Genomic DNA, 25,000 nt, shown 5'->3' on the forward strand with positions numbered 1-25,000 from the left:
CACACACACACGCACACACACTCCTCTCCCCCCGCAGGCTGGATTAGATGATGAGGTGGGAGAGTGAGTGAGATTGGAAAAGAAAGAGAGAAAGAAAGTGTCGGTGGGAGGACGAGAGAAAGAGAGCGAGGAACAGATTAAGAGTGAAAGTCTGCTGGCTCCGCTCCAGGTTTTCGGTCGCAGCCTGTTTGTATTCCTTCAAATCATCTCCCTCTCTTTTCGATATATATATACAGGACTGTCTCAGAAAATTAGAATATTGTGATGAAGTTCTTTATTTTCTGTAATGCAATTAAAAAAACAAAAATGTCATGCATTCTGGATTCATTACAAATCAACTGAAATATTGCAAGCCTTTTATTCTGATTTATTGCTGATTATGGCTTACAGCTTAAGAAAACTTAAATATCCTATCTCTAAATATTAGAATATCATGAAAAAGTATACTAGTAGGGTATTAAACAAATCACTTGAATTGTCTAATTAACTCGAAACACCTGCAAGGGTTTCCTGAGCCTTGACAAACACTCAGCTGTTATAAATCTTTTTTTTACTTGGTCTGAGGAAATATTAAAATTTTATGAGATAGGATTTTAGAGTTTTCTTAAACTGTAAGCCATAATCAGCAATATTAAAAGAATAAAAGGCTTGCAATAATTCAGTTGATTTGTAATGAATCCAGAATGCATGACATTTTTGTTTTTTTAATTGCATTACAGAAAATAAAGAACTTTATCACAATATTCTAATTTTCTGAGACAGTCCTGTATATACACATACACTTACATCCCTCCTTCATCCCTCCATCTCCTCCCATCTCTCCGTCTCTAAATGAGACTCCTATCTCACAGCAATGGGCTCTTTTAAATGTATGGCTTCTCTCTGCATTACCATACAAGTCATTCAAAAACAGGTCAAACGCTCTTCTCATATTCACCGCCTGCCAGAGTGTGGCTGAGAAAATCACGCGTGTGTGTGTAATAATACGCGTGTGTGTGTGTGTGTTAATGTGTGTGTGTAATAATACGTGTGTGTGCGTGCGCCCAAAAAGATGATGTCATCGTACGATCTGGCGGAGGTGTGAAGGCAGGCGTCTGACAGATTTCATCAAAGAGTGAATTATTCCAATTTACTCCGCATCCCGGAATAATCAGAGAGTTTTAGTTGGTGCTAAGGTCACAACCACACACACGGACGCACACACACACACACACACGTACGCACGCACACACACACACGTACGCACACACACACACGTACGCACGGACGTGCATGGTTACACTTATTAGTCACACGTATGGATTCAGACGCGACGTGTTTCCCGGTATTTTTCTGCAGCCTGGGAGACTTTATGAAGTAGAAGCTGATGAAAGTTAATCATCTGAAACGTTCGTCTGTTCTGAAACAAAAAGAAGATTTCGGAGCCGAGGACGTTTGAAGCTCCTCAGGAGAGAAGCGCTTACACCTTTAAGACTCTTCAAACGCAGCCGGGACGATGGCGGTGGGCGCGTTGTTCGACTTTGAATTCGACTCCTTCTCTTCAAGCGCTTCTTGTTTTGTTTGTGATGGCGGGAAGAAGAAAAACGTGGAAAGAAAATACTGAAACCCCCCCAGGGACCGGCGTGTTGGTTTGGCTCTTCAAACCGTCAACATGGTGTTTGAACTGGTGTGCGTTATCCCGAATGTGTGTTCTGTATATGTGTGTGTGTTCCTGTGTGTGTGTTTGTGTGTGTTATAGCTTCTTTTGGTGCCTTGAAGAACCATGTTATGAAGGTTCTTCGAGACACCTTTATAGGTTCTTTGAAGAGCTCTTTAAGGAAATGGTTCTTTAAAGAACCATGGTGTGAAAGGTTCTTTAGGGCACCAGAAGTGGTGCCCTAAAGAACCATGTTTTAAGGTTCTCTGAGACATCTTTATAGGTTCTAAAGAACCCTGGTTTGAGAGGTTCTTTGTGGAACAAGAAATGGTGCCTAAAAGAAAACATTTTTGAAGGTTCTTTGAGACACCTTTATAGGTTCTTTGAAGAACTCTTGAAGGAAATGGTTCTTTAAAGAACCCTAGTTTGAAAGGTACCTTGTGGAAGCAAAAATGGTGCCTTAAAGAACCCTGTTTTGAAGGCTCTTTGAGACACCTTTATAGGTTCTTTGAAGAACTCTTTAAATGATTCTCTTGAGGTTCATTTTACCATTTTTTAAATTGAAATATGATATACTGACAAAGAAAAGGCCCAGAAGCCCACACCAAAAATATTAAAACCAATATTTTCATGGATAAGGAAGCCTAACAAGGTAACCAAGAGATGAGAAACAAATTGGATGATAGATCATTGTTGTTGGTGTATTTTACAGCTGATTTAAGACACGGGTCGGCACCGACCCGCTAACATAAGAGATGGTAACAGAAAGCTAACACAGGAGGAAGGTTAAGGAAATGGTTCTTTAAAGAACCCTAGTTTGAAAGGTTCTTTGAAGAACCATAAATGGTGCCTTAAAGAATCGTATGTTACGGTTCCTTGAGACAACTTTATAGGTTCTAAGGAATCCTGGTTTGAAGGGTTCTTTGTGGAACCAGAAATGGTGCCTAAAAGAACAATTTTGTTAAGGTTCTTTGAGACACCTTTATAGGTTCTTTGAAGAACCTTTTATAGAAATGGTTCTTTAACGAACCCTGTTTGAAAGGTTCTTTGAGACACCTTTATTGATTCATTGAAGAACTATTTAGGGAAATGGTTCTTTTAATAACCCTGGTTTTAAAGTTTCTTTGTGGAATCAGAAATGGTTCTTCTATTGCATCACTCTGAGGAACCATTTTCGGTTTCAGATGGAACCTTCCTGTTTTTGTGTGCAGGTAAAAATGACGGCCAAAATGTCAAACTCAGGGCCGAATGTGTCCACAAACCGATGGGTGATGTCTCGAGACATTACCTCCGTACACAGTATAAGTAGTCCTTATATATTCTTATAATAAGCTAATAATGAATTAAACAACAGTTTTAAAATCTATGTTGACGTGCAAGTTCACATTTTCTCGCAAACGAGACGTCCGTGTTTTTCTTTCTGCGAATTTCACCCTTTCACATAATTGTAAAAATGTTTCGGCCTAAAACGCCGTACTCTGCGTTTCCGGTGGTCCTAAGCTCCGCCCCCTCTCGTGTCCCTTCCGGTTGCAAAAAGGAAACCAAGATGGCCGACAGTCAAAATGTCGAACTCGGGGCCAACAAGGGCAGTGATGTCACGAGACGCCGCTCGCTAGGCTATCCTCATGAATTAAACAACAGTTTGAAAATCTATATTGACATGCAAATTCTCATTTCACCCTTTAGGCTACACCGGGTTTATATCGAATCTGACATTTTCAGAATATGTATTTCCAATTGTCTAGCCCACAACTCCCCATGTCACTCAAAACGCCAGCGCAAAAAATCAAGTGTTATTATCTGCAGTCTTTCTAGTTCTTAATATATTATAAATAAAAAGTGAAGCTGGTACGGGTCTTTTCGTTAACGGTTTTACCGAAAGCCTCTTCTAGGTATAGTAATATCTCTCTTCTCTCTCTCTCTCTCTCTCTCTTGATATAAATATATGCATACGTTTCTATCATTAGACAGATGGAAGGATTAGTCTCTAATTACAATTTTACATACACACCTTCCTATTACACAAAGTGTTTGACATACACCACACCATGCAACGCATTCATCACGATGGAAGCTTACCTCACGATGGTGATTTACGTCTCTGATAGCACAACACACACACACACACCACACACACACACTCAATACATCTGCCACGGCCGGTGCGGTCTATCAATCAGAGTAAGCCGACAGCTACGGCTAATGCGCCCCCCTTTTATTTAGCCATGCTTCATAATTTGCCAGTAGATTACCGGGGCTTTAGATCACAGCAGCACATGTTCGCGATGTTTTGTATCGTTGCTCTTTTTGCTTGTGACACATTCTCTCGAGTCCCGCCGTAATTTTTCTGACATTTTGAGCGAGAACCACGTACATTTCATCGCATATTTCGACGTAAAACAACGTTGACGTCAAAAGTGTGTTTCTGGCTGTTTTTTTAATGATCAGAGACGAAACTAATTGTTACTTTTAAAGCCAAATATGATACGGAGATGTACTCGATATCAATAGAAGTGATTTGCCACGTCTGCACCTGGATACGTTCACGACTTTGACAGTCGCGCTCTGTAATTGGATGAGTTATTCAGCGATAATGAGAATAGTTTCTCTCTCTCTCTTGCAACACACACCGCAGTATCCTGCAGATGTTCATCAGAAACACAGATTCAAACCATCGCTTCTAGAGCGCCACCCGAAAGACTTTCAGGAAGACTTTGAGGAAGACTTTTAGGAATACTTTAAGGAAGACTTCAAGGAAGACCATCAAGAAGACTTTCAAGAAGACTTTCAGGAAGACTTTGAGGAATACTTTAAGGAAGAATTTAAGGAAGACTTTAAGGAAAACCATCAAGAAGACTTTCAGGCAGACTTTCAAGAAGACGTTCAGGAAGACTTTGAGGAATACTTTCAGGAATACTTTAAGGAAGACTTCAAGGAAGACCATCAAGAAGACTTTCAAGAAGACTTTCAGGAAGACTTTGAGGAAGACTTTTAGGAATACTTTAAGGAAGACTTCAAGGAAGACCATCAAGAAGACTTTCAAGAAGACTTTCAGGAAGACTTTGAGGAATACTTTCAGGAATACTTTAAGGAAGACTTTAAGGAAAACCATCAAGAAGACTTTCAGGCAGACTTTCAAGAAGACGTTCAGGAAGACTTTCAGGAAGACTTTAAGGAAGACTTTAAGGAAGACTTTCATGAAGACTTTCATGAAAACTTTCAGGAAGACTTTCAGGAAGACTTTTGGCGAAGACTTTTTGAGTAAACATCGGCGAAGTCAGCGGAGAAAAAAGCCAAGAGAACCGCGAAGATGTGAACTTTAATCGACCCCTCATATCGCCGAATTTCGGATCCATCATCCTAACCGAGGGCGGTTCCGGAAACATCCATCACGGGAACTTCTCCGACACTGATGCGAATGCAAAAAAAAGTTGGGACCCAATAGAACAGAAGAGTTTCAATTCAATAAGTCCAACTTCCTCTCCTCACTCTTCTTCAAGACGTACCTACATGGCTTTGCTGTTTGACTTTCATCAGCAAATGTCACACTCAAAAACATGTACACTTCTACATGGAAATATGCTTCGATTCATATCTATTTCTTTGTGAAATCTCCTCCGTGTAGAAAAAAAGGTTCAACACACGTCGGCGTGACTGATACCGCGGCCGCTTCTAAATGTTAATGACACCCTCCGGGCAGAGCGCCGCACGCCGCGGGATCCTACCTTTAGAGTTGTCGTGGTTGAGGCTGGTTATGCTATAGCGGCTCCATCTGTGCACACACACACACATGGGACGGGGCCCACTGTACAGCTGGCACGCAGCCAGGAGTCCTTCCACTGAGTGGTCAGGGGGAGAAATCAATCAAACATGGCTTGTCAGGGGCCCCTGAATCCATTACGGCGAGGGAGGGTGGTGAGGCTTGAGTAAACAGGGATGACAAGGAGAGACATTTAGCACGAATGCAGAAGGCTCGTGTTTCCAAGGCAAGCTTGGGGGATTTGATAGTCCTGTAAGCGTGGCCTAGTTTGCAACCGCGCCTCGGCTGAAGCTCCGAGGCTCGGGGCCACGCCGGCTTTTATATATCGGCCCGTTATTCATTTCGGCCCTCGTGTTTTATACCTACTTTACAGCCAAATCCATTTAAATAAACACCGGCGCTGCAGAATGATGGCGGACGGCTCGACGGCTCGATGGTGTTTAAAAAGCAGCGACGCGGGACCCCCGGCATCACAGCCGGGGCCATTACGGCATCCCGGGAGCCAACACAGTGTACAAGTCTTACATCAGGCGGCCCCGACAGGAGATAAATGTACATACGGTGTACGGCGGCTGCTTTTTTTCCGTACGCCTTGCATTGATTATAAACCTGCGAATACACACAAAAATCCGATTTATAAAACGTGCTCCCGGCGGCGGCCATTACTCACACGGGAACTCATTACGTCGGTCTAACGGCTCTCGGCCTTGGCGACTCGGCCCCGGCGACCGCCGGTACGGAGAGAACATTAGCGTGCGTTGAGCGTATGTATATAGTTCAGTTATTCCGCAGAGAGAGAGAGAGAGAGAGAGAGAGAAAGAGAGAGAGAGAGAGAGATACTCGTGCTTTAACGCTGTTTTTACGCACCGTTCTCCCCATTGTTTTCCTCATGCTCAGCCCAAGTTGCTCCTCATGTGGCCACGCCCCCTTAATACTGTATGTGGCCACGCCCCTTTAGCTCCTCCTCCATCTCTTTCTGTGGGCCCCGACGCTCGATAAACCCAAAAGCTTTCCACTGTATTTGTATTTTCCAGAAAACGAGGATATGCCATTTTCAGGAATTTTTTATTTGTGAGATAATTCAACCTTTTGATGTCTAAGAAAAAGGAATTGGTCTAAATGTAATATTTAAAGTACAGTGTTAGTAACATCGCTTTAACTTCCAATTGCAGTTATATTCTCTAAAAACAAGTCCACATACAATATATTATTATATTTTATATAACAAATAGCTTGGTTTGTGTGGTTTTGTGACAGCTTGACGGGCAAATGAATCTCGTTGGATATGTTATTGTTGGTGAATTTAGCAGAAAGAGTATTTGAGGTTGTTTTAAACCACTAGTTACGTCATTAGCGATGAATCTCGTTTTCTTAAGCGTAACCACGAATGAGCTATAAGAGAACAACCTGAATAATCTCAATGTGTTGAAGGAAGTTATTCTCGTGTCACTTGATAAACACCGAGAGATGGTGTAAGAAGAACTGCATATAAAATCAGACTCTGGCTTAAAATCGACATAAAATGTTTTTCTCGGAGCGAGTTCCCCTCGTAAAGTTAGATGTATGCTCCCGTGTCGTCTGGGGCTGGAACACAAGGCCGCTCTGTGCTTCACCCGTAAATCCTAACTCTTTGAATGGGGCCTCTGTCCTGGAACCCGGGAGCCGATGTCTGCGAAGGCCCCCCCCCCGAATTACAGAAGCTCCACAAGCGATCCACTGGAGGGAAAAAAGAAACGTAAGTTTATCACGTCGTTCCAAAGAGCTGCAGGAGAACCCAGAGGAGAGCCTCTGGATGAATGAGCGGCTGCACCAAAAGGTCTGAAAACACACAGCCGTCACACTGGATCCCTCCCCGTGGGATGTCTATGTGTGTGTGTGTGTGTGGGGGGGGGAGGGGGTCTCGGTGGAAAAGCTAATGCACTGTACATTTATATGTATGTGTGTGTGCTAGAATATTTATCAAAAGGACATCAAGTTTCAAGTTTCAAGTTTTTATTGTCACATCCCCTTTTATACAAGTATAATCGGTTCGTGAAATTCTTATGTGCAAAACACCCGACAGCAGTAGCAGACTAAAAAAAGAATAAGAATGAGAATAAACTATACAATATCCACACAAAAAAAAAATTCTAGGCGGCCTAAACGCATCAAGTAGGCAACAACAACAAAAACTGCATTATTTTTACGCCCATGTATCCTGTCTTGGCCCCGTTGATTCGCATCCTTCAAAAATGGGGGGAGGGGGGGGGGGGTCATAACTCGCTGAGAAGAGTTACAAATCGTGATGAAGCGGTTGCATCATCTGAACGCCGCTCGTCTTCTCTTCTCTCACATGTGTGATGCACATGGATGCATGGAGGATATTTCTTCAAAGCCCCCACACACACACACACACACCCCTCCCCCCCCGCTCACGCTCTTGAGTCCGCGGTCCAATCTGACGCGTATTTTTTTATTTTTTATGTTTACGCTCCCCGGCCACATTTGACATTTTCTGGATACGATGCATCATTAATGACGACCTCAATAGGCTTTCACATCTTTTGGCCCACAGATCAATAAAGTGGTTAGGGGGGGGGAGTAGGTCAGCAGGGCTCTCCAGAGGTGTGTGCATGTGAGTGTGTGTGTGTGTGTGTGTGTGTGTGCCCCAGCAAAGTGAACCGAAGCGACTGTAAAAAAAAAAATTACTACAAAAACGTTGCCGCTAATTGGCGTCCGAGCGCGTGGCGCCTCGGTCCGTCTTCGGGGGCCGGCTGTTTTTCTTTTTTTTCAAAAATTTTTTTCCGACTTCTTCTTCTTGCCGAGCGATCCCCGCTGCCTGCGAGGCGGCGGGAGCTCCATCCATTATTGATCAGATGCAAAGGGATGAAAGCAGGAGCACTCAGTGGGGACCGAGTATCTTTGCCCGCCCCCCTCCCCCTGCGAGGGGGGGGAATAAATAATAATAATAAAAAACGGACTTGACCGCCGACTTAAAAAGAGACGAGGACGTCTGTTATTTTTCCGGCCTGAGAGTAAATAAGCTAACTTTATATTGAATTTAGTTAAAACGTCTCGTGTTGTGGGTCTTTCACTCTCCCGTTGCATTCTGGGCATTCCTCTTGTTGTTGTTGTGCCCAGATGATGTCATCGTATTACGCGTTGCTTTGCCAGTGACCTCCACCTCACCTTGGCAATGGACGACTGGCAGCCAGAACACACACACTGGATACACAAGCGTGTGTGTGCGCACCAGTGACAACACGCACACACGCACACACACACACGTCAGGGAAAGGTTGCGATGCTGTTTGAAACGAAGGGGGCAGATGGTTGACAATGATTCAGAGCCAGAGCTGGCGAGGTGATTAAAATATGAATTTCTGTTTGTATGCGTTTACATGAGCCCCGTCTATACTGGAAGTCTCGCATTTGTATGATCCCCCCCCCCCCAGCAGTGTGTTTTTCATTAGTTCTGGCCGGTTCCCTCAGTGTTTCTGCCAGAAGAAGCTATATTAATGTACTTTGGAGGCTAGTTGGCGCATAATGAAAAAAAACTTTTGCGTGTAATTGGAGGACCAAAAATAACTTTTAATTTCTTCCTATTGACGATTTATTTTGGGATTCAGGATTTCGGTCCTGATTGATTCGGCAACGCCTGTAGTTTTTTTGTTTTAGTCCCAAAATGGCAACACGACAACATGTGACCCGTGTGTCCGATCATCTGGGCGGGTTTAAGATGGAGTTACTCTGAAAGGATGCTAACAGAGTGTATCCGAAAACGAGGAGATAGGAGCTCAGTGTGTCCTAAAACGAGGAGATAGGAGTTCAGTGTGTCCTAAAACGAGGAGATAGGAGCTCAGTGTGTCCTAGAGGAGATAGGAGCTCAGTGTGTCCTAAAACGAGGAGATAGGAGCTCAGTGTGTCCTAAAACGAGGAGATAGGTGCTCAGTGTATCCTAAAACAAGGAGATAGGTGCTCAGTGTATCCTAAAACGAGGAGATAGGTGCTCAGTGTATCCTAAAACGAGGAGATAGGTGCTCAGTGTATCCTCAAACGGGGAGATAGGTCCTCAGTGTGTCCTAAAACGAGGAGATAGGTGCTCAGTGTATCCTAAAACAAGGAGATAGGTGCTCAGTGTGTCCTAAAACGAGGAGATAGGTGCTCAGTGTATCCTCAAACGAGGAGATAGGTGCTCAGTGTGTCCTAAAACGAGGAGATAGGTGCTCAGTGTATCCTAAAACAAGGAGATAGGTGCTCAGTGTATCCTAAAACGAGGAGATAGGTGCTCAGTGTGTCCTCAAACGGGGAGATAGGTCCTCAGTGTGTCCTAAAACGAGGAGATAGGTGCTCAGTGTGTCCTAAAACGAGGAGATAGGTGCTCAGTGTGTCCTAAAACGAGGAGATAGGTGTTCAGTGTGTCCTAAAACGAGGAGATAGGAGCTCAGTGTATCCTAAAACGAGCCTAACAGCACTTTTTAAACTCACCAATTAACATTATATATATATTTTATTTTGTAAACCTTTATTTAACCAGGTAAGTCCCATTGAGATTTAAAATCTCTTTTTCGTGGGTGACCAGGACAAACGTTCTGCATGTTTTTAAGGAACACAGAACAAGATGAGTTAAAATGAACTAAAAGTTAAGACACAAGTAGCATAACAGTTATTTTATATTCAAACGCAGTGAGTGTTTCTTTGAGTGTTGCATTATTCTGGTGTACCAATGACAGCGTTGTTGTCATGGGTACACTGCACGCATGTCGTCTTTTCAAAATAAAGCTCCACCTTCTCAGGAAGCTAAGAGGTTTATGCCGCTAAAACCACTTCGTCAGGTTGAGGAAGAGATGAATGTTTGGGTTGAAATGACCTCGGGACAAAAAACACCAACGCGACTCTGTGGTTTCCTGTGTTTGAGGAAGACTCCGCCCCGAGGACGAGAACCGAGCCCAAAACAACGGAGGCTGATTTCATTCCTCAGGATCGTGACTCTGAAGGTTTGAATTGACACTCCACTCCATCGTTAGCCCCCCGACCGCGAGGCTAATCATCACCTCCTCTGGCTCAAGAGGAGAGAGAGAGAGAGAGGGAGAGAGAGAGAGGGGGGGGGGGGAGAGAGAGAGAGAGAGTGAGAGAGAACGCCGTGGAATTAGAGGCCCTGACTGATAGAGAGAGAGAGAGAAAGAGGGAGAGGCAGAGAGGGGTAGAACGAGAGGGGGAGAGAGTGAGAGAGGGAGGGAGAGAGAGGCAGAGAGGGGTAGAATGAGGGAGGGGGAGAGAGAGAGGGGGAGGGATAGAGAGAGAGAGAGAAAGAGAGAGATGGCTTCACCAGATTGAAACGGTTAAATATTCATGTCCTGGAGCCGTGTAATATCCTCCACAGTGATGTCTGAACTTATCTGACCCCTGAGGTCATCGTGAGGTCATCGTGAGGTTGTGCCGAACCAGTTGATGAATTTGATCCACAGGCAGTTGAGTCTGAGGAGCTTTTGACACGCATGAACACCAACGTCAACGCCTCATCCAGAGCGCCACATACAGAGCGCTACATCCAGAGTGCTACATCCAGAGCGCCACATACAGAGCGCTACATCCAGAGCGCCTCATGCAGAGTGCCTCATGCAGAGCGCCTCATGCCGAGCGCCACATCCAGAGCGCCTCATCCAGAGTGCCTCATGCAGAGCGCCTCATCCAGAGTGCCTCGTCCAGAGCGCCACATGCAGAGCGCCTCATGCCGAGCGCCTCATCCAGAGCGCCTCATCCAGAGTGCCTCATCCAGAGTGCCTCGTCCAGAGCGCCTCATCCAGAGTGCCTCATGCAGAGCACCTCATCCAGAGCACCACATCCAGAGCGCCTCATGCCGAGCGCCACATCCAGAGCGCCTCATGCAGAGCGCCTCATGCAGAGCGCCACATCCAGAGCGCCTCATGCAGAGCGCCTCATCCAGAGTGCCTCATGCAGAGCGCCACATGCAGAGCGCCACATCCAGAGCGCCTCATGCAGAGCGCCACATCCAGAGCGCCTCATGCAGAGCACCACATCCAGAGCGCCTCATGCAGAGCGCCTCATCCAGAGCGCCACATCCAGAGCGCCTCATGCAGAGCGCCTCATCCAGAACGCCTCATGCAGAGCGCCACATCCGGAGTGCCTCATGCAGAGCGCCTCATCCAGAGCGCCACATCCAGAGCGCCACATCCAGAGTGCCTCATGCAGAGCACCTCATCCAGAGCGCCACATCCAGAACGCCTCATGCAGAGCGCCACATCCAGAGCGCCTCATGCAGAGCGCCTCATCCAGAGCGCCTCATGCAGAGCGCCACATCCAGAGTGCCTCATGCAGAGCACCACATGCAGAGCGCCACATCCAGAGCGCCTCATGCAGAGCGCCACATCCAGAGCGCCACATCCAGAGCGCCTCATGCAGAGTGCCTCATGCAGAGCGCCACATCCAGAACGCCTCATGCAGAGCGCCACATCCAGAGTGCCTCATGCAGAGCGCCTCATCCAGAGCGCCACATCCAGAACGCCTCACGCAGAGCGCCACATCCAGAGCGCTACATCCAAAGCGCCTCATGCAGAGCGCCACATGCAGAGCGCCACATCCAGAGCGCCTCATACAGAGCGCCTCATCCAGAGCACCTCATGCAGAGCGCCACATCCAGAGCGCCTCATGCAGACGCCACATCCAAAGCGCCTCATGCAGAGCGCCACATCCAGAGTGCCTCATGCAGAGCGCCAAGTCCAGAGTGCCTCATGCAGAGCGCCTCATCCAGAGTGCCTCATACAAAGCGCCACATCCAGAGCGCCTCATGCAGAGCGCCACATCCAGAGCGCTACATCCAGAGTGCCTCATCCAGAGCGCTACATCCAGAGTGCCTCATCCAGAGCGCCACATCCAGAGTGCCTCATGCAGAGTGCCTCTTGCAGAGCGCCACATCCAGAGTGCCACATCCAGAGCGCTACATCCAGAGTGCCTCATCCAGAGCGCTACATCCAGAGTGCCTCATCCAGAGCGCCACATCCAGAGCGCTACATCCAGAGTGCCTCATCCAGAGCGCTACATCCAGAGTGCCTCATCCAGAGCGCCACATCCAGAGCGCTACATCCAGAGTGCCTCATCCAGAGTGCCTCTTGCAGAGCACCACATCCAGAGCGCCACATCCAGAGCGCTACATCCAGAGTGCCTCATCCAGAGCGCTACATCCAGAGTGCCTCATCCAGAGCGCCACATCCAGAGCGCTACATCCAGAGTGCCTCATCCAGAGCGCTACATCCAGAGTGCCTCATCCAGAGCGCCACATCCAGAGCGCTACATCCAGAGTGCCTCTTGCAGAGCACCACATCCAGAGCGCCACATCCAGAGCGCTACATCCAGAGTGCCTCATCCAGAGCGCTACATCCAGAGTGCCTCATCCAGAGCGCCACATGCAGAGCGCCACATCCAGAGTGCCTCATGCAGAGCGCCACATCCAGAGCGCCTCATGCAGAGCGCTACATCCAGAGTGCCTCATCCAGAGCGCTACATCCAGAGCACTACATCCAGAGCACTACATCCAAAGTGCCTCATGCAGAGCGCCACATCCAGAGCGCTACATCCAGAGCACTACATCCAAAGTGCCTCATGCAGAGCGCCACATCCAAAGCGCCTCATGCAGAGCGCCACATCCAGAGCGCCTCATGCAGAGCGCCACATCCAGAGCGCCACATCCAGAGCACCTCATCCAGAGTGCCTCATGCAGAGCGCCACATCCAGAGCGCCTCATGCAGAGCGCCTCATCCAGAACGCCACATCCAGAGCGCCTCATCCAGAGCGCCTCATCCAGAACGCCACACCCAGAGCGCCTCATCCAGAGCGCCACATGCAGAGCGCCACATCCAGAGCGCCACATCCAGAGCGCCTCATCCAGAGCGCCTCATCCAGAACGCCACATACAGAGCACTACATCCAGAGCGCCTCATGCAGAGCGCCACATCCAGAGCGCTACATAGAGAGCGCCACATCCAGAGCGCCTCATCCAGAGCACCTCATCCAGAACGCCTCATACAGAGCGCCACATCCAGAGCGCCACATACAGAGCACTACATCCAGAGTGCCTCATGCAGAGCGCCACATCCAGAGCGCTACATCCAGAGCGCTACATACAGAGCGCTACATCCAGAGCGCTACATCCAGAGCGCTACATCCAGAGCGCCACATCCAGAGCGCTACATACAGAGCGCCACATACAGAGCGCTACATTCAGAGCGCTACATCCAGAGCGCTACATCCAGAGCGCTACATACAGAGCGCCACATACAGAGCGCCACATACAGAGCGCTACATCCAGAGCGCTACATCCAGAGCGCTACATACAGAGCGCCACATCCAGAGCGCTACATACAGAGCGCTACATACAGAGCGCCACATACAGAGCGCTACATTCAGAGCGCTACATCCAGAGCGCCACATACAGAGCGCTACATCCAGAGCGCTACATCCAGAGCGCTACATCCAGAGCGCTACATCCAGAGCGCTACATACAGAGCGCCACATCCAGAGCGCTACATACAGAGCGCCACATACAGAGCGCTACATCCAGAGCGCCACATCCAGAGCGCTACATCCAGAGCGCTACATACAGAGCGCCACATACAGAGCGCTACATACAGAGCGCTACATCCAGAGCGCTACATCCAGAGCGCCTCACATGGCGGCGGTGGCGTTTCTTCGTGACAGACCGTTGATCTCACCCCCCGTGGCGTGTAGGTATGACATCACTACATTAATAATGGAGCAATTAATTATGACCTATTAAATTGATGAATTAGATGGAGAGCTGTGTGATGATATTACACCACGCTACATTAATGACTTCTTAGGGGGGGGGGGGGGCTCATACGTGCCCGTTGTAGAGCGACAGACAGTCAGCGATCTAATTACCTCCATGATAGATGGCGTTATTGATATGATAATGATTCCTCACCCCGACACGAGGCTGAATCCATATTGAGAGACGTTGACGTCTCAAAATGTGACAGCGAGACGCGGAGTGTTGAGTATCGATGACGCAGCCAGTGGTGCGTTCAAGGTGTGTTGGAGAGAACTGTAACTGTGGAGGGAAATCAATGCGGAAAGAATGTCATACACACGACTTTCAAATATTTATGAAAAATAGTGACAAACAGTGATTTTATATATGTATTATTGTTCGTATATATATATACATATATATACGTATACATAGATATACGTATATAAACTAGGGCTGTCAATCGATTTTAAAAAATTAACTAATTAATCGCACATTTTGAAATTCATTTCGCAATTAAAAGTTAAAAGTTCATTCTTTTTAAAGACCAAACTTGACACAGAGCTGTGTTTTCAAAGAGGCTCCTACCTATAAAGTGCCAGCGAGGTATTTAATATTGTGGATGATAAATTGTTTCTTCAGTGAAACATCAGATTAGTAAAAAAAAAGAAGTATATTGAGACCCCATTGGTCCTGTCATCTTTAACACTGAACAGCAGAACCAGTGGCCTTGATAACTGACTGACATTCACATATGTCACGTTAACCCTCTGGAGGCTGGGCTCATTTTATACATTTTACAAAATAAATTAAATTCACCGTTTGAAGGCGTTTTCATATGACACACCCCCATGTGTTATACATCAAACATTCCAGAACAATCTCAGCTCTCGATTCAATGAGGCGCAGTTGTCCATCGTTTTACACGACATGTTTTGCCCGTTTGCAGTGCACCATCCGGGTACTTTCAGTGCACTGAATTCTGCTGGTTTTGTCAGTGTGGCGCCCTAAGCACTGAAAGTCAGTGCTCCAAGTGCTCAAGTGTGCGGTAGTAGACACAGCCGTGGTGTCGTGTTCTCTGCTCTCTGACTGACAGGCTGCTCATGAGCCTCACCAGTGTGGTGGGAGGTCCTTTGTGATTTACTGAGTGTTCATTGGTTGTTTTTTTCCCAAAATGTTGACAGACAAACGGATTGACCAATCACGGTGAAGGTTTCGTGTGACGAGTTCTTTCCGCGCCGCGTCCCCCGACACGTCGCCCCTCTGTTCCTCTGTGTATCAGAGGGGGAGACGGGAGGAAGGAGGAGCAGGAGGAAACTGACTGATTCATCCACGAGTTAAACTGATTTCTGCTCCTTATTTTCGCGGAGAAATAATTGTTTTTAAAACGGAAACAGTGTTAAACCGTACTGCCGCGGCTTGACACTCGGTTTGAGTGTAAAAACTTCAACGAACACCGGAAGTAAACAAAGTTGCGTTAATTGCGCTAAAATATTTTAGTGCGTTAACGCGGCCAAATTAATCGCATAGATTAACGCGTTAACGCTGACAGCCCTAATATAAACATATATATATATGTATATATACATATATATACATATATTAATATATATATTTGTATATATATATATGTATATATACACATATAAATATATGTATATATACATTTACTGTATATATACATATATATGTATATATATACATACATATATATATATATATATATATATATATATATATACATGTTATTCCTTCTGTGTGAAGACAATAACAACCGAAGGGTCTTTCTTTGATGCTCTGCGCTGCATTTCACTGACATCTAGTGTCCGACTGGTGAACTGAGAACACACGGAGTCTGACCCCTGTGCAGAGGCGCGTCTGTAGGCCACGCCCCCTAACCCCCCTGCCCCTCCCCCTCCAGACACACACACACACGTTATCCACTTCCCCAATGCATCAAGTGCAGCCACCATCGATCCGCTCGGCGTGACCTTGAACGGTCGGACGAGTGGAGGCCCCGCGTCGTTGGAACGAAAGCCATCCATCCATCCTCTCTCTCTCTCTCAGTCTACGCTGTAACGACTTGAGGGATGATGGGGAGATCCCCTGTGGAGAGCCCCCCCCCCCCCCCCTCCCCTGAACCAGCCGTGGTCCCCCTCCAGGCACATGTCTGTTTTCATGGGTAGAGAGAAGTGGGTCAGTCCGTCTGAGACTCGTCTGGATGGACGGACGCACTGAGCTCAATCCTTCGTGGGTTTTTTCTTCTTCCCCTGCATATACAGCCTCGCATCCCCGAATACGTATATTAAAAATAATAATCAGTATAGACGAGTGATGAAATGTGTCCTCTCGGGGCAAAAGATGAAGAGAAGCTTCGGGGGCTTTTTCTCTGCTCGCTATGTGTCATCCTCCAACAGGAGATGTAAAACACATGACGATTTTATTCAGATTGCAAATCACTTTGACGACAACGGAAAGATTCGGAGGCCCGGACACGTGGTTCATGTACCTGTACTCAAGTACTTCTGCAGGTACTCTACGTGAGCACTCTATATCTCTGCTGTATTTTAGAAGTTTAACCTTTGACTTAAACACACTCATTGGACAGATATTAGTCATTCGCTGCTTCTCAGTTGAAGATTTCACATATAAATCATCTTAATATTCTTATGTAATAGTAGAGGATATAAGGATTTGCTTTTTTTCTCCATCTCGTGTCATTTTCTGTATGATTTATGGTCAATAAATCTTATTTCTCTGTGTTTCCTTCACCATTATCATGGGTCATCATTCACTGTATTTTTACAAACATGACACCACTCATTCATCTTAATTCATTTTTTATTTTTTATTTTTTTGCCTCGAAACCAATTAAATTCCACGTACGTGCATATGCTCATACATATACATCTGCCATCATCAATGTATTTTAATTCCTTTAAATAATTTTTCTTTTTAAATAATTACACAAATATATTTAAAAAAGTTCACATGCACACATGAAAACATGCATTTTTATTTATTTTATTTATTTTATTTATTTTATTTATTTTATTTATTTTATTTATTTTATTTATTTTATTTATTTTATTTATTTTATTTCTCAACACTGACTTTATGATGTGTCCACTGTTTCGTCGTCCTCTAGGTGTTATGACTATGTATTGTCTTTTGTCTTATCGTAAAAAATACAAACATGGGACAATGTTCTTTTTATTTATTTAGCTGCCACAAATATTCCCCTGTAAAACCACATGCATTAATACGCAGCCAAGAAAAACATGACACGTCCTTCTGTTTGTGGCAATTAGTGAGCCTTTTATAAAACAATTAGACCCATTGTTCTTATGAATAAAGACCCTTAAATCAGGGTCATCAATATGTGGCATAGGCAAGGGAGGAAAATCAGAAAGTAGTGAGAGATATAAATAGAAACATAGAAAAGCTTTATACTTCAAAACTAGATGAATCAGTAATACACATATTTATGAAAATTGAGCTGAAAGCAAAAAAAATCTCAAACCACAGAAAACCATTTAAAACCAGTCAAAAACTTTTCAGAGATGTCTCCAAAGGAGTATATGGACATATTGTGACAGCTCAATGTGTTTGTTGCGTCTCCTCCAGACTTCCTGTCTGGGAAATCTAATTACAGTCGAAAACTGCGAGCGTCTTTTTAAAGACAGATTGTGAGAAGAAGCACGAAGCCATCAAATGAGGAAACATTTAAAAAGATTTTTTTTGGGGAAAAGGCCTTAGAACCCATATTGAGCAAGAACGAGCAACACACACACACACACACACACACTCCTGTGCCTCTTCATCATGGGATGTGACACCTGGCGGCCCATTAGCTCCCAAAGTGCTATTCCATTCGACGCGTTCCTCTCCTTATAGAATATTTAGACTGCGCGGCGTTCCCCTCCGCTCGTCAACACGCCGTGCATTATTCACGTTAATGTGCCATTATCTGACGCTCCGCATGATGTAACGTGGCCACCCCCCCCACCCACCAACACACACACACACACGCGCTCCCTCCCACCCGCAAAAAAAAACACATCCAGTGACCTTCTGAACTGCGCCCTGCCGGCAGCGGGTCGTATAACGCACATTGAGGGGGGGGGAGAAAAATGTGCTTTATGGAATTTTTATTGTGCAATTAAAATGTGAGCTTACTACAAGCGACATGGAAGATAACAGAGAAGATGTGAGGGAGTGTAACCACACGGCGCACCTCGCCTTTTAAGAAGAGAGAGTGAATTTAACCGGCTTTCAAATGATGCAATTATGACAGGTGTGCCCCGATGTGTTTGAGATTGTGAGCGATGCGTCCCGACTGGATGGAGTTAGACAGAGGTTTGACGCGAGGGGGGGGGAGGGGGGCTTTTTAGATTTAACGAGCCTTTAGTGCAATTAAAAGATAAGTTGAAAAAAAAGAAAAAAAAGAAAAAAAAGCCTAACCGCATTAGAGATAGACAAGAATTATTATTTTTATTTTAATTTTTTATATTTCTTTTGTGAATCCGTGGGGGTGGGGGGGGGTTGAGATGCAGAGAAGAAAAGGGAATTCGGTTTGCTTTAAAAAATAAATGAAAGAAAAATGCGTTTCAGATGAAGGAAGAGAAACAGAGTAAAATGTAAAGAAGTAAAGTTCCTCCTTTAGGGGAATGTACTCCTTTGTTTTCTTGCCGAGAACATCGGAACCTCTCGGTCATCTACGACGACGATGACAACATGTTATATCACTTTCATTGACGGTATATAAGTAGCCGCTTAGCATAGCCTAGCCTAGCCTAGCCTAGCATAGCCTAGCATAGCTTTGATTAAATGCTGTTGCCCTAAACGTCGAAAAAAACTAAATCTTTAGACGTAAGCCCAGTAAAACGTTAACTTGTTTCTTTAACACTTTTATCTCTTTGTGCCAATTAAACAATTGATTTGTATTTTCTTTGAACTTCTCTTGTTCTGTGTTCTTTTGTTTGTAAGGTTTTGTTTTTCTTATGTTGCTGCCTGTCTTGTCCAGGTCACCCTCGAAGAAATAGTTGTTATCTCAACGAGACGTTTTAGGATATACTGAGGTCCTATCTCCTCGTTTAAGGACACACTGAGCTCCTATCTCCTCGTTTAAGGACACACTGAGCTCCTATCTCCTCGTTTAAGGACACACTGAGCTCCTATCTCCTCTTTTCTCTCTCCTTATGGATGAATTAACATCTCTCCTTTGTAAAGGAACACACATATATACAGTATGGAATAGATGTAATATTCACATTATATAACACTCTAACCTCTTGTAATGCTTTCTCTGTTGCACAATGTCTTTGTTTCAAGCCAGGATGACCCCAACGATGACATCATCTTATTATCTCAGACATTTGAAAACTCTTTCCCACAGAACGAGTGGGAGGGATTTATTTTTGTTGCTTTGTAAAATCGGTGGAGTCGACCTAAAAACTCTTCCGCTTCCCAATTTTCCTCAAGAAGGCTTCCGTGAGGTCACGAGGCCCCGGCTCCCGATTGGCTGTCCGGTTCATCCCAAAAATGCCACTCAGGTTCTTTGAAACCGAATCAAGAACACAATTGATTTCACAATTCGAGAACATTTAGGGGCGTTGTCAGAGTTAAAGGTTAAAGGTTAAAGCGGTGGGCAGTTTGGGATAACGAATAAAAGTCTAAAAAGCAAAATATAGACAGGTGGAGAATGGTGGTGTGTGTGTGGGGGAGGGGGGGGGGGGCAACAATAGTCCTATATGTTGGGTTTAATAAAAAATATATATATATATAGGCTTAATCTGGCTTTCATGTTCTGCTAAATACTCCTGGAGGCGGGAGTGACTCTGGTGAGTTGGGTGACTAATGCTTTAAATCTCCTTTTGTGACACATTTTATTTATTTATTTTTCTATAGTATTGAAAGTTTTTACTGGGTTCAAATGTGACTACAAATAAATCCTAATCACTTTTTAGGAAACTATATGCACTAAACGGTTTGAAGCGTTTACACCTTGTTTTGTTTGTTGTGTTTTTTTTCTTCTCCCTCGCGGGCCTGCGCGCATGCGCAGTGTCTCTCGTTCGTCTGCTTCACATCAGCCTGCAGCGTTTGAGATCCGGCGGACAGACAGCAGCACCATGGAGGCGCAGTGAGGAGCGCGACCTGCTCCGGGGACCAGAGGGGTAAGACCCGGGGGGGGGGGGGGGGGGGTTCATGCATATAACACATATAACATATATATGTATATATATATATTAAATTCAGAGAAAGTGAGAGGCTGCATGGCCGCGATGACTCACTGGTGCTCGGCGGCTCGTTTCTGTCCGTGATACTTGTTGAAATGACCGATTATGTTGTTGATGCGATCAACAACAACAACAACAACAAACAAGATATTGTGTCTTGTAAGTAGCCTTAAGGGACGCTAATGTAAAAATCCTACATTTAGTGCGGGCAGTGAAGAAGCCCTGTTGCTTTTTCCCCATTTGTTCATGAGAAAAAGACAAATTAAATGTCATATTTTGCATTTTTAAACATTAGGCTATGTAAGTTAACTTTGAGTCATGTTCATGTTCAGGTACAGGTATAAGACATGAGAGGTTTACTGTATCGCATATATATTTATAATAATTGGAGTTTTGGTAACAGGTTGTCTTCTCAGGTTCAAGATTTTGAATTTTGAAAAAATATACATCTATACACTACTGTTCAAAAGTTTGGGGTCACCTAGAAATGTCCTTATTTTTCAAAGTAAATATTGTTTATTTAAATGAAGATCACGTTAAATGAATCATAAATACTCTCTCTACATCGTTAATGTGTAGATGACTATTCTCTGGTGTTTAATGAAGTCTCTCCAGAGGTGTGTAGAGGCCCATCTCCAGTGTTCTAGTGGTACATTGTGTTATCGCCTTAGAAGACTAGCGGAGGGGTAGAAAACCCTTTGAACCCTTTTTATGTGAGCGCAGCTGAAAACAGTTATGCTGGTGAGAGAAGCTATAAAACTGGCCTTCCTTTGAGCCACAAGAAGAACAACATTAATATTTACTATAAAAATCATTATTTATAACCTCATCAATGTCTTGACTAGATTTTATATTCATTTTGAAGTTAATTTGATAAATAACAGTGAGTTTTCATAGAAAACACCAAATGTATCTTTTGAACATTGTATATATATATAATAAAAAAAGCTCCCAGTACCTGAGCATGTTCCCCTTCGGTGACTTCTGACGTGTTTCTCGGGCTTCAGCTCGCCGTGTGGCTTCACGCCGCCTGGAGAAATCATTTGAAGGCTTGAAGAATGAAGATAAATGAATCAAACCGCCTCGGGAGAACGACAACACGGCAACACAGACGACAACACGTGTGCACATCTGTCCATGTAAGAACAGAGCGTGACTCACACACACATACGTGGGCGGCAGTAGAGCTCCGTGTGTAGCCGTCAATCGTTCACACGCGGCAACAATAACCGCGGCGACAATAACCACGGCGACAATAACCACGGCGACAATAACCACGGCGACAATAACCACGGCGACCTCGCGGCGCACAGGCTCCAGACTTATAGCCGGCCTCTGAAGGGACGGAGGCTTTTACATACCGGGGAATCCGTGTTCAGCAGATAAACAATGTTCAGCCTGTACACACCTCAAGCTGCCCAGGACTCTGAATACATATATACATATATATATATATATATAAATCAGAGTTTCCCCTACCATTATAACAGGGGGACGCCCCTAGTCCCGCCCCCCTGAAGCTGTAAACCTAGCTGTATTTATATATATATATACATATATATATATATGTATATATAGATATATTCTGAACAATTGAGGTGCCATATGGAACCCAAAATGGTTCTTCAGAGTGATGCCATAAAAGAACCATTTCAAACCAGGGTTCTTTAAAAAATGGTTCTTTAGGGTACCAATTCTGGTTCCGGGTAGAAGCTTTCAAACCAGGGTTCTTTAAAGAACCATTTCGTTAAATAGTACTTCAGAGAACCTATAAAGGTGTCTCAAAGAACCTTCAACATATGGATCTTTAAGGCACCATTTCTGGTTCCACAAAGAACCTTTCAAACTAGGGTTCTTTAAAGTACCATTTCTGTAAATATTTTTTAAAGAACCTATAGAGGTGCCTCAAAGAACCTTCACAAAAAAAATCTTCAAAGCACCATTTTTGGTTCCTCAAAGAACCTTTTAAACCAGGGTTCTTCAAGGAACCATTTCCTTGAAGAGTTTTTTAAAGAACCGATAAAGGTGCCTCAAACGAACATGTTTTACTTAAGTCGGTGATGGTTCTTCGTAGAACCACAAAGCTTTTTAAAGAACCATTTAAGAACCATTATTTTTCTGAGTGCTTGTATGAACGTGTTTCCTCACTGGGTGCACCAGGTGCGTGAGGGTGAGATGGCGCTGTGCTGCGAGGCCTCGGGAGGAGGAGAACCCTCCGGGAGCGAGGTGAGCCCATCACTCTGTTTGATCACCGCTCAATGAGGATCAACCGTCGGCAGGCGGACAGCGAGGAGATCTAAAAAAGCTTTTCATCCGGGTTCCCTCCCAGGTTCCGGGTTCCGGCTGCCTCCGGTTCGGCGTGCGGTCCTACCTGCACCACTTCTATGAGGAGAGAGACCCCGAGGACCGGGGGTCCGTCCAGAGGAGGTGGAGGTCGAGCCCGGGGTGGAAATTAGTAATCTGGAAGGTATAAGGAGAAACTACACACATACACACACTATCCAATCAGCTTCTATCACTCTGTTCCTGGGTTTCAACCACACACCCCAATGCATTTTGGGAGTTTTTACATATTCAGTTTCAATTCAGTTTATTTTGTATGTCCCGATATTTCATTACAAATTTGCCTCAGAGAGCTTTACAATCATACAACATGATTAATTAAAGTATACACACACGCATACACTCGTACTTGTGCATCTACACTTGTGAGGACCATGTTCAAGTCAGTTTATTTTGTATATCACATTAAAAATTTGCCTCAGATGGCTTTATAACCATGCAACATGATTATTTAAAGTATACATACACATATACACTCGTACTTGTGCATCTACACTTGTGAGGACCAGCTACACTTGTGAGGACCAGGTCCTATTCAATTCTATTCAGTTTATTTTGTATATTCCGATATCACATTATAGATTTGCCTCACAGCACTTTACAATCATGTCACATGATCAATTAAAGTATACACACATGCATACACTCGTACTTGCGCATCTACACTTGTGAGGACCAGCTACACTTGTGAGGACCATGTCCTTTTGAATTAAATTCAGCCCAATATCACAAATTAGGAATTTAAATATGTTACCGATTGAGTCGACGGAATTGAGAGTACATCCGTTGTTACGTGCCATGAGAAATCACACATGCACCAGGAAGTGATGCGTTTGTTATCAGGGTTTGTATTAAAAACGTACATAAACCAAATACTTACACAAAAATGTAATTCCTCTTTAGTTTGAAGCTGCTCTCTGGTGTGGTAGAGTCAGTGGGTGATGTCCCATGAGGGTATTTCCTCATGTTTACCCTCTCATACATGCTTTTAAATCAAGCATACTTGATGGTATGATTTGCAAAATCCTTTTAGGCCACGCCCCCTTTTCAACAAACAAAATGACCTTTTCCTAACTTGACAGGAAGAGCCCCGAGCAAATATGGCCGACTATTAAACAAACAAAACACCATATTTCTACTGTTGGTCCCCCCCCCCCCCCAGGTGTACCTGGCTCTGGGTCTGCTGATCCTGACCTCCGGCGTCGCCACCCTGTCCGTCGGTTACTCCACTCCACGTAGGATCGAATCCTTCGGAGAGGGCGACATGTTTTTCGTGGACGCCAACGCCGCCAGCTTCAACAGGGGGCTACACCTCAGCGCCGCGGCGGGCATCGGGCTCTCGTGCCTCGGAGCGGCCCTCACGGCGGCGACGGGAATCGTCGTTCTGATCCTCGCCGGGAAGGGATCGAAGAGGTGGAAACAGACGGGATTTAGGGATGCGGTCGCTAAGCCTGCAGGCAAAGAACAGGGCAAATTACCCGCAACCCTCTTTGCCGAAGTGGAACCCGTGCAGTCCGCTTCTTAAATCCCCGCCGAGGCTTTTTGTTCTGAACCCCGGGGTCTCCTCATTTACCGTCTTGTTTATTGGTGTCTAAGATTTTAGCAAGTTTTTTCTCGTCCCGGATATTACAGTCACACCAAAACCGTTGCAAATATTCGTTTTTACTCGCGCGACCATTTGTCGTTTTTTGCTTCACTCGTGCGAGGGGCGGGGCTTATCTCCGTGGCTTTTCTCCGTGGAAACAGTTATCATTTCCTTCATCCACCACGGAAGACCCAACCACTAGTTCATCTTCATACTTGTTGAGGACATCCCACAAACTTTGGAACATCTAACGCCCTAATGTTTGGCTTCATTACATTAATATAATATGTATTTATTTGGGCTGTCAGCGTTAACGCGTTAATCTATGCGATTAATTTGGCCGCGTTAACGCACTAAAATATTTTAACGCAATTAACGCACATTTTTTTATTCTTATTTTTTTTTGCTTTTTTTTAAACCGCGGCAGTACGGTTTGACACTGTTTCCGTTTTTAAAACAATTATTTCTCCGCGCAAATAAGGAGCAGAAATCAGTTTAACTCGTGGATGAATCAGTCGGGTTTCCTCCTGCTCCTCCTTCCTCCCGTCTCCCCCTCTGAGACACAGAGGAACGAAGGGGCGACGTGTCGGGTGACGCGGCGCGGAAAGAACTCGTCACACGAAACCTTCAACGTGATTTGTCAATCCGTTTGTCTGTCAACATTTCGGGG

General features: G+C 45.0%; 1 protein-coding gene across 2 annotated transcripts in view; it reads left to right on the forward strand.

Annotated features, from left to right (window-relative positions):
• Nucleotides 1-25,000, forward strand: part of nrsn1l (neurensin 1-like) — a 103,521-nt gene that overhangs the window by 78,135 nt on the left and 386 nt on the right. Inside the window, exons 2-5 of one of the 2 annotated variants that reach the window (XM_056406663.1) lie at nt 20,228-20,339; nt 22,563-22,628; nt 22,732-22,869; nt 23,908-25,000. The exon at nt 23,908-25,000 is cut by the window's right edge and continues 386 nt beyond it. In XM_056406663.1, coding sequence (XP_056262638.1) covers nt 22,578-22,628; nt 22,732-22,869; nt 23,908-24,270 — 552 coding nt within the window. In that variant the 5' untranslated portion in view covers nt 20,228-20,339; nt 22,563-22,577 and the 3' untranslated portion in view covers nt 24,271-25,000. Of the gene's footprint in view, nt 1-20,227; nt 20,340-21,495; nt 21,542-22,562; nt 22,629-22,731; nt 22,870-23,907 lie in introns of those variants that run through there. The other variant, XM_056407426.1, reaches the window with a different exon arrangement.

The sequence above is a fragment of the Pseudoliparis swirei genome, chromosome 1, assembly GCF_029220125.1.
Source record: "Pseudoliparis swirei isolate HS2019 ecotype Mariana Trench chromosome 1, NWPU_hadal_v1, whole genome shotgun sequence".
NCBI lineage: Eukaryota > Metazoa > Chordata > Actinopteri > Perciformes > Liparidae > Pseudoliparis > Pseudoliparis swirei.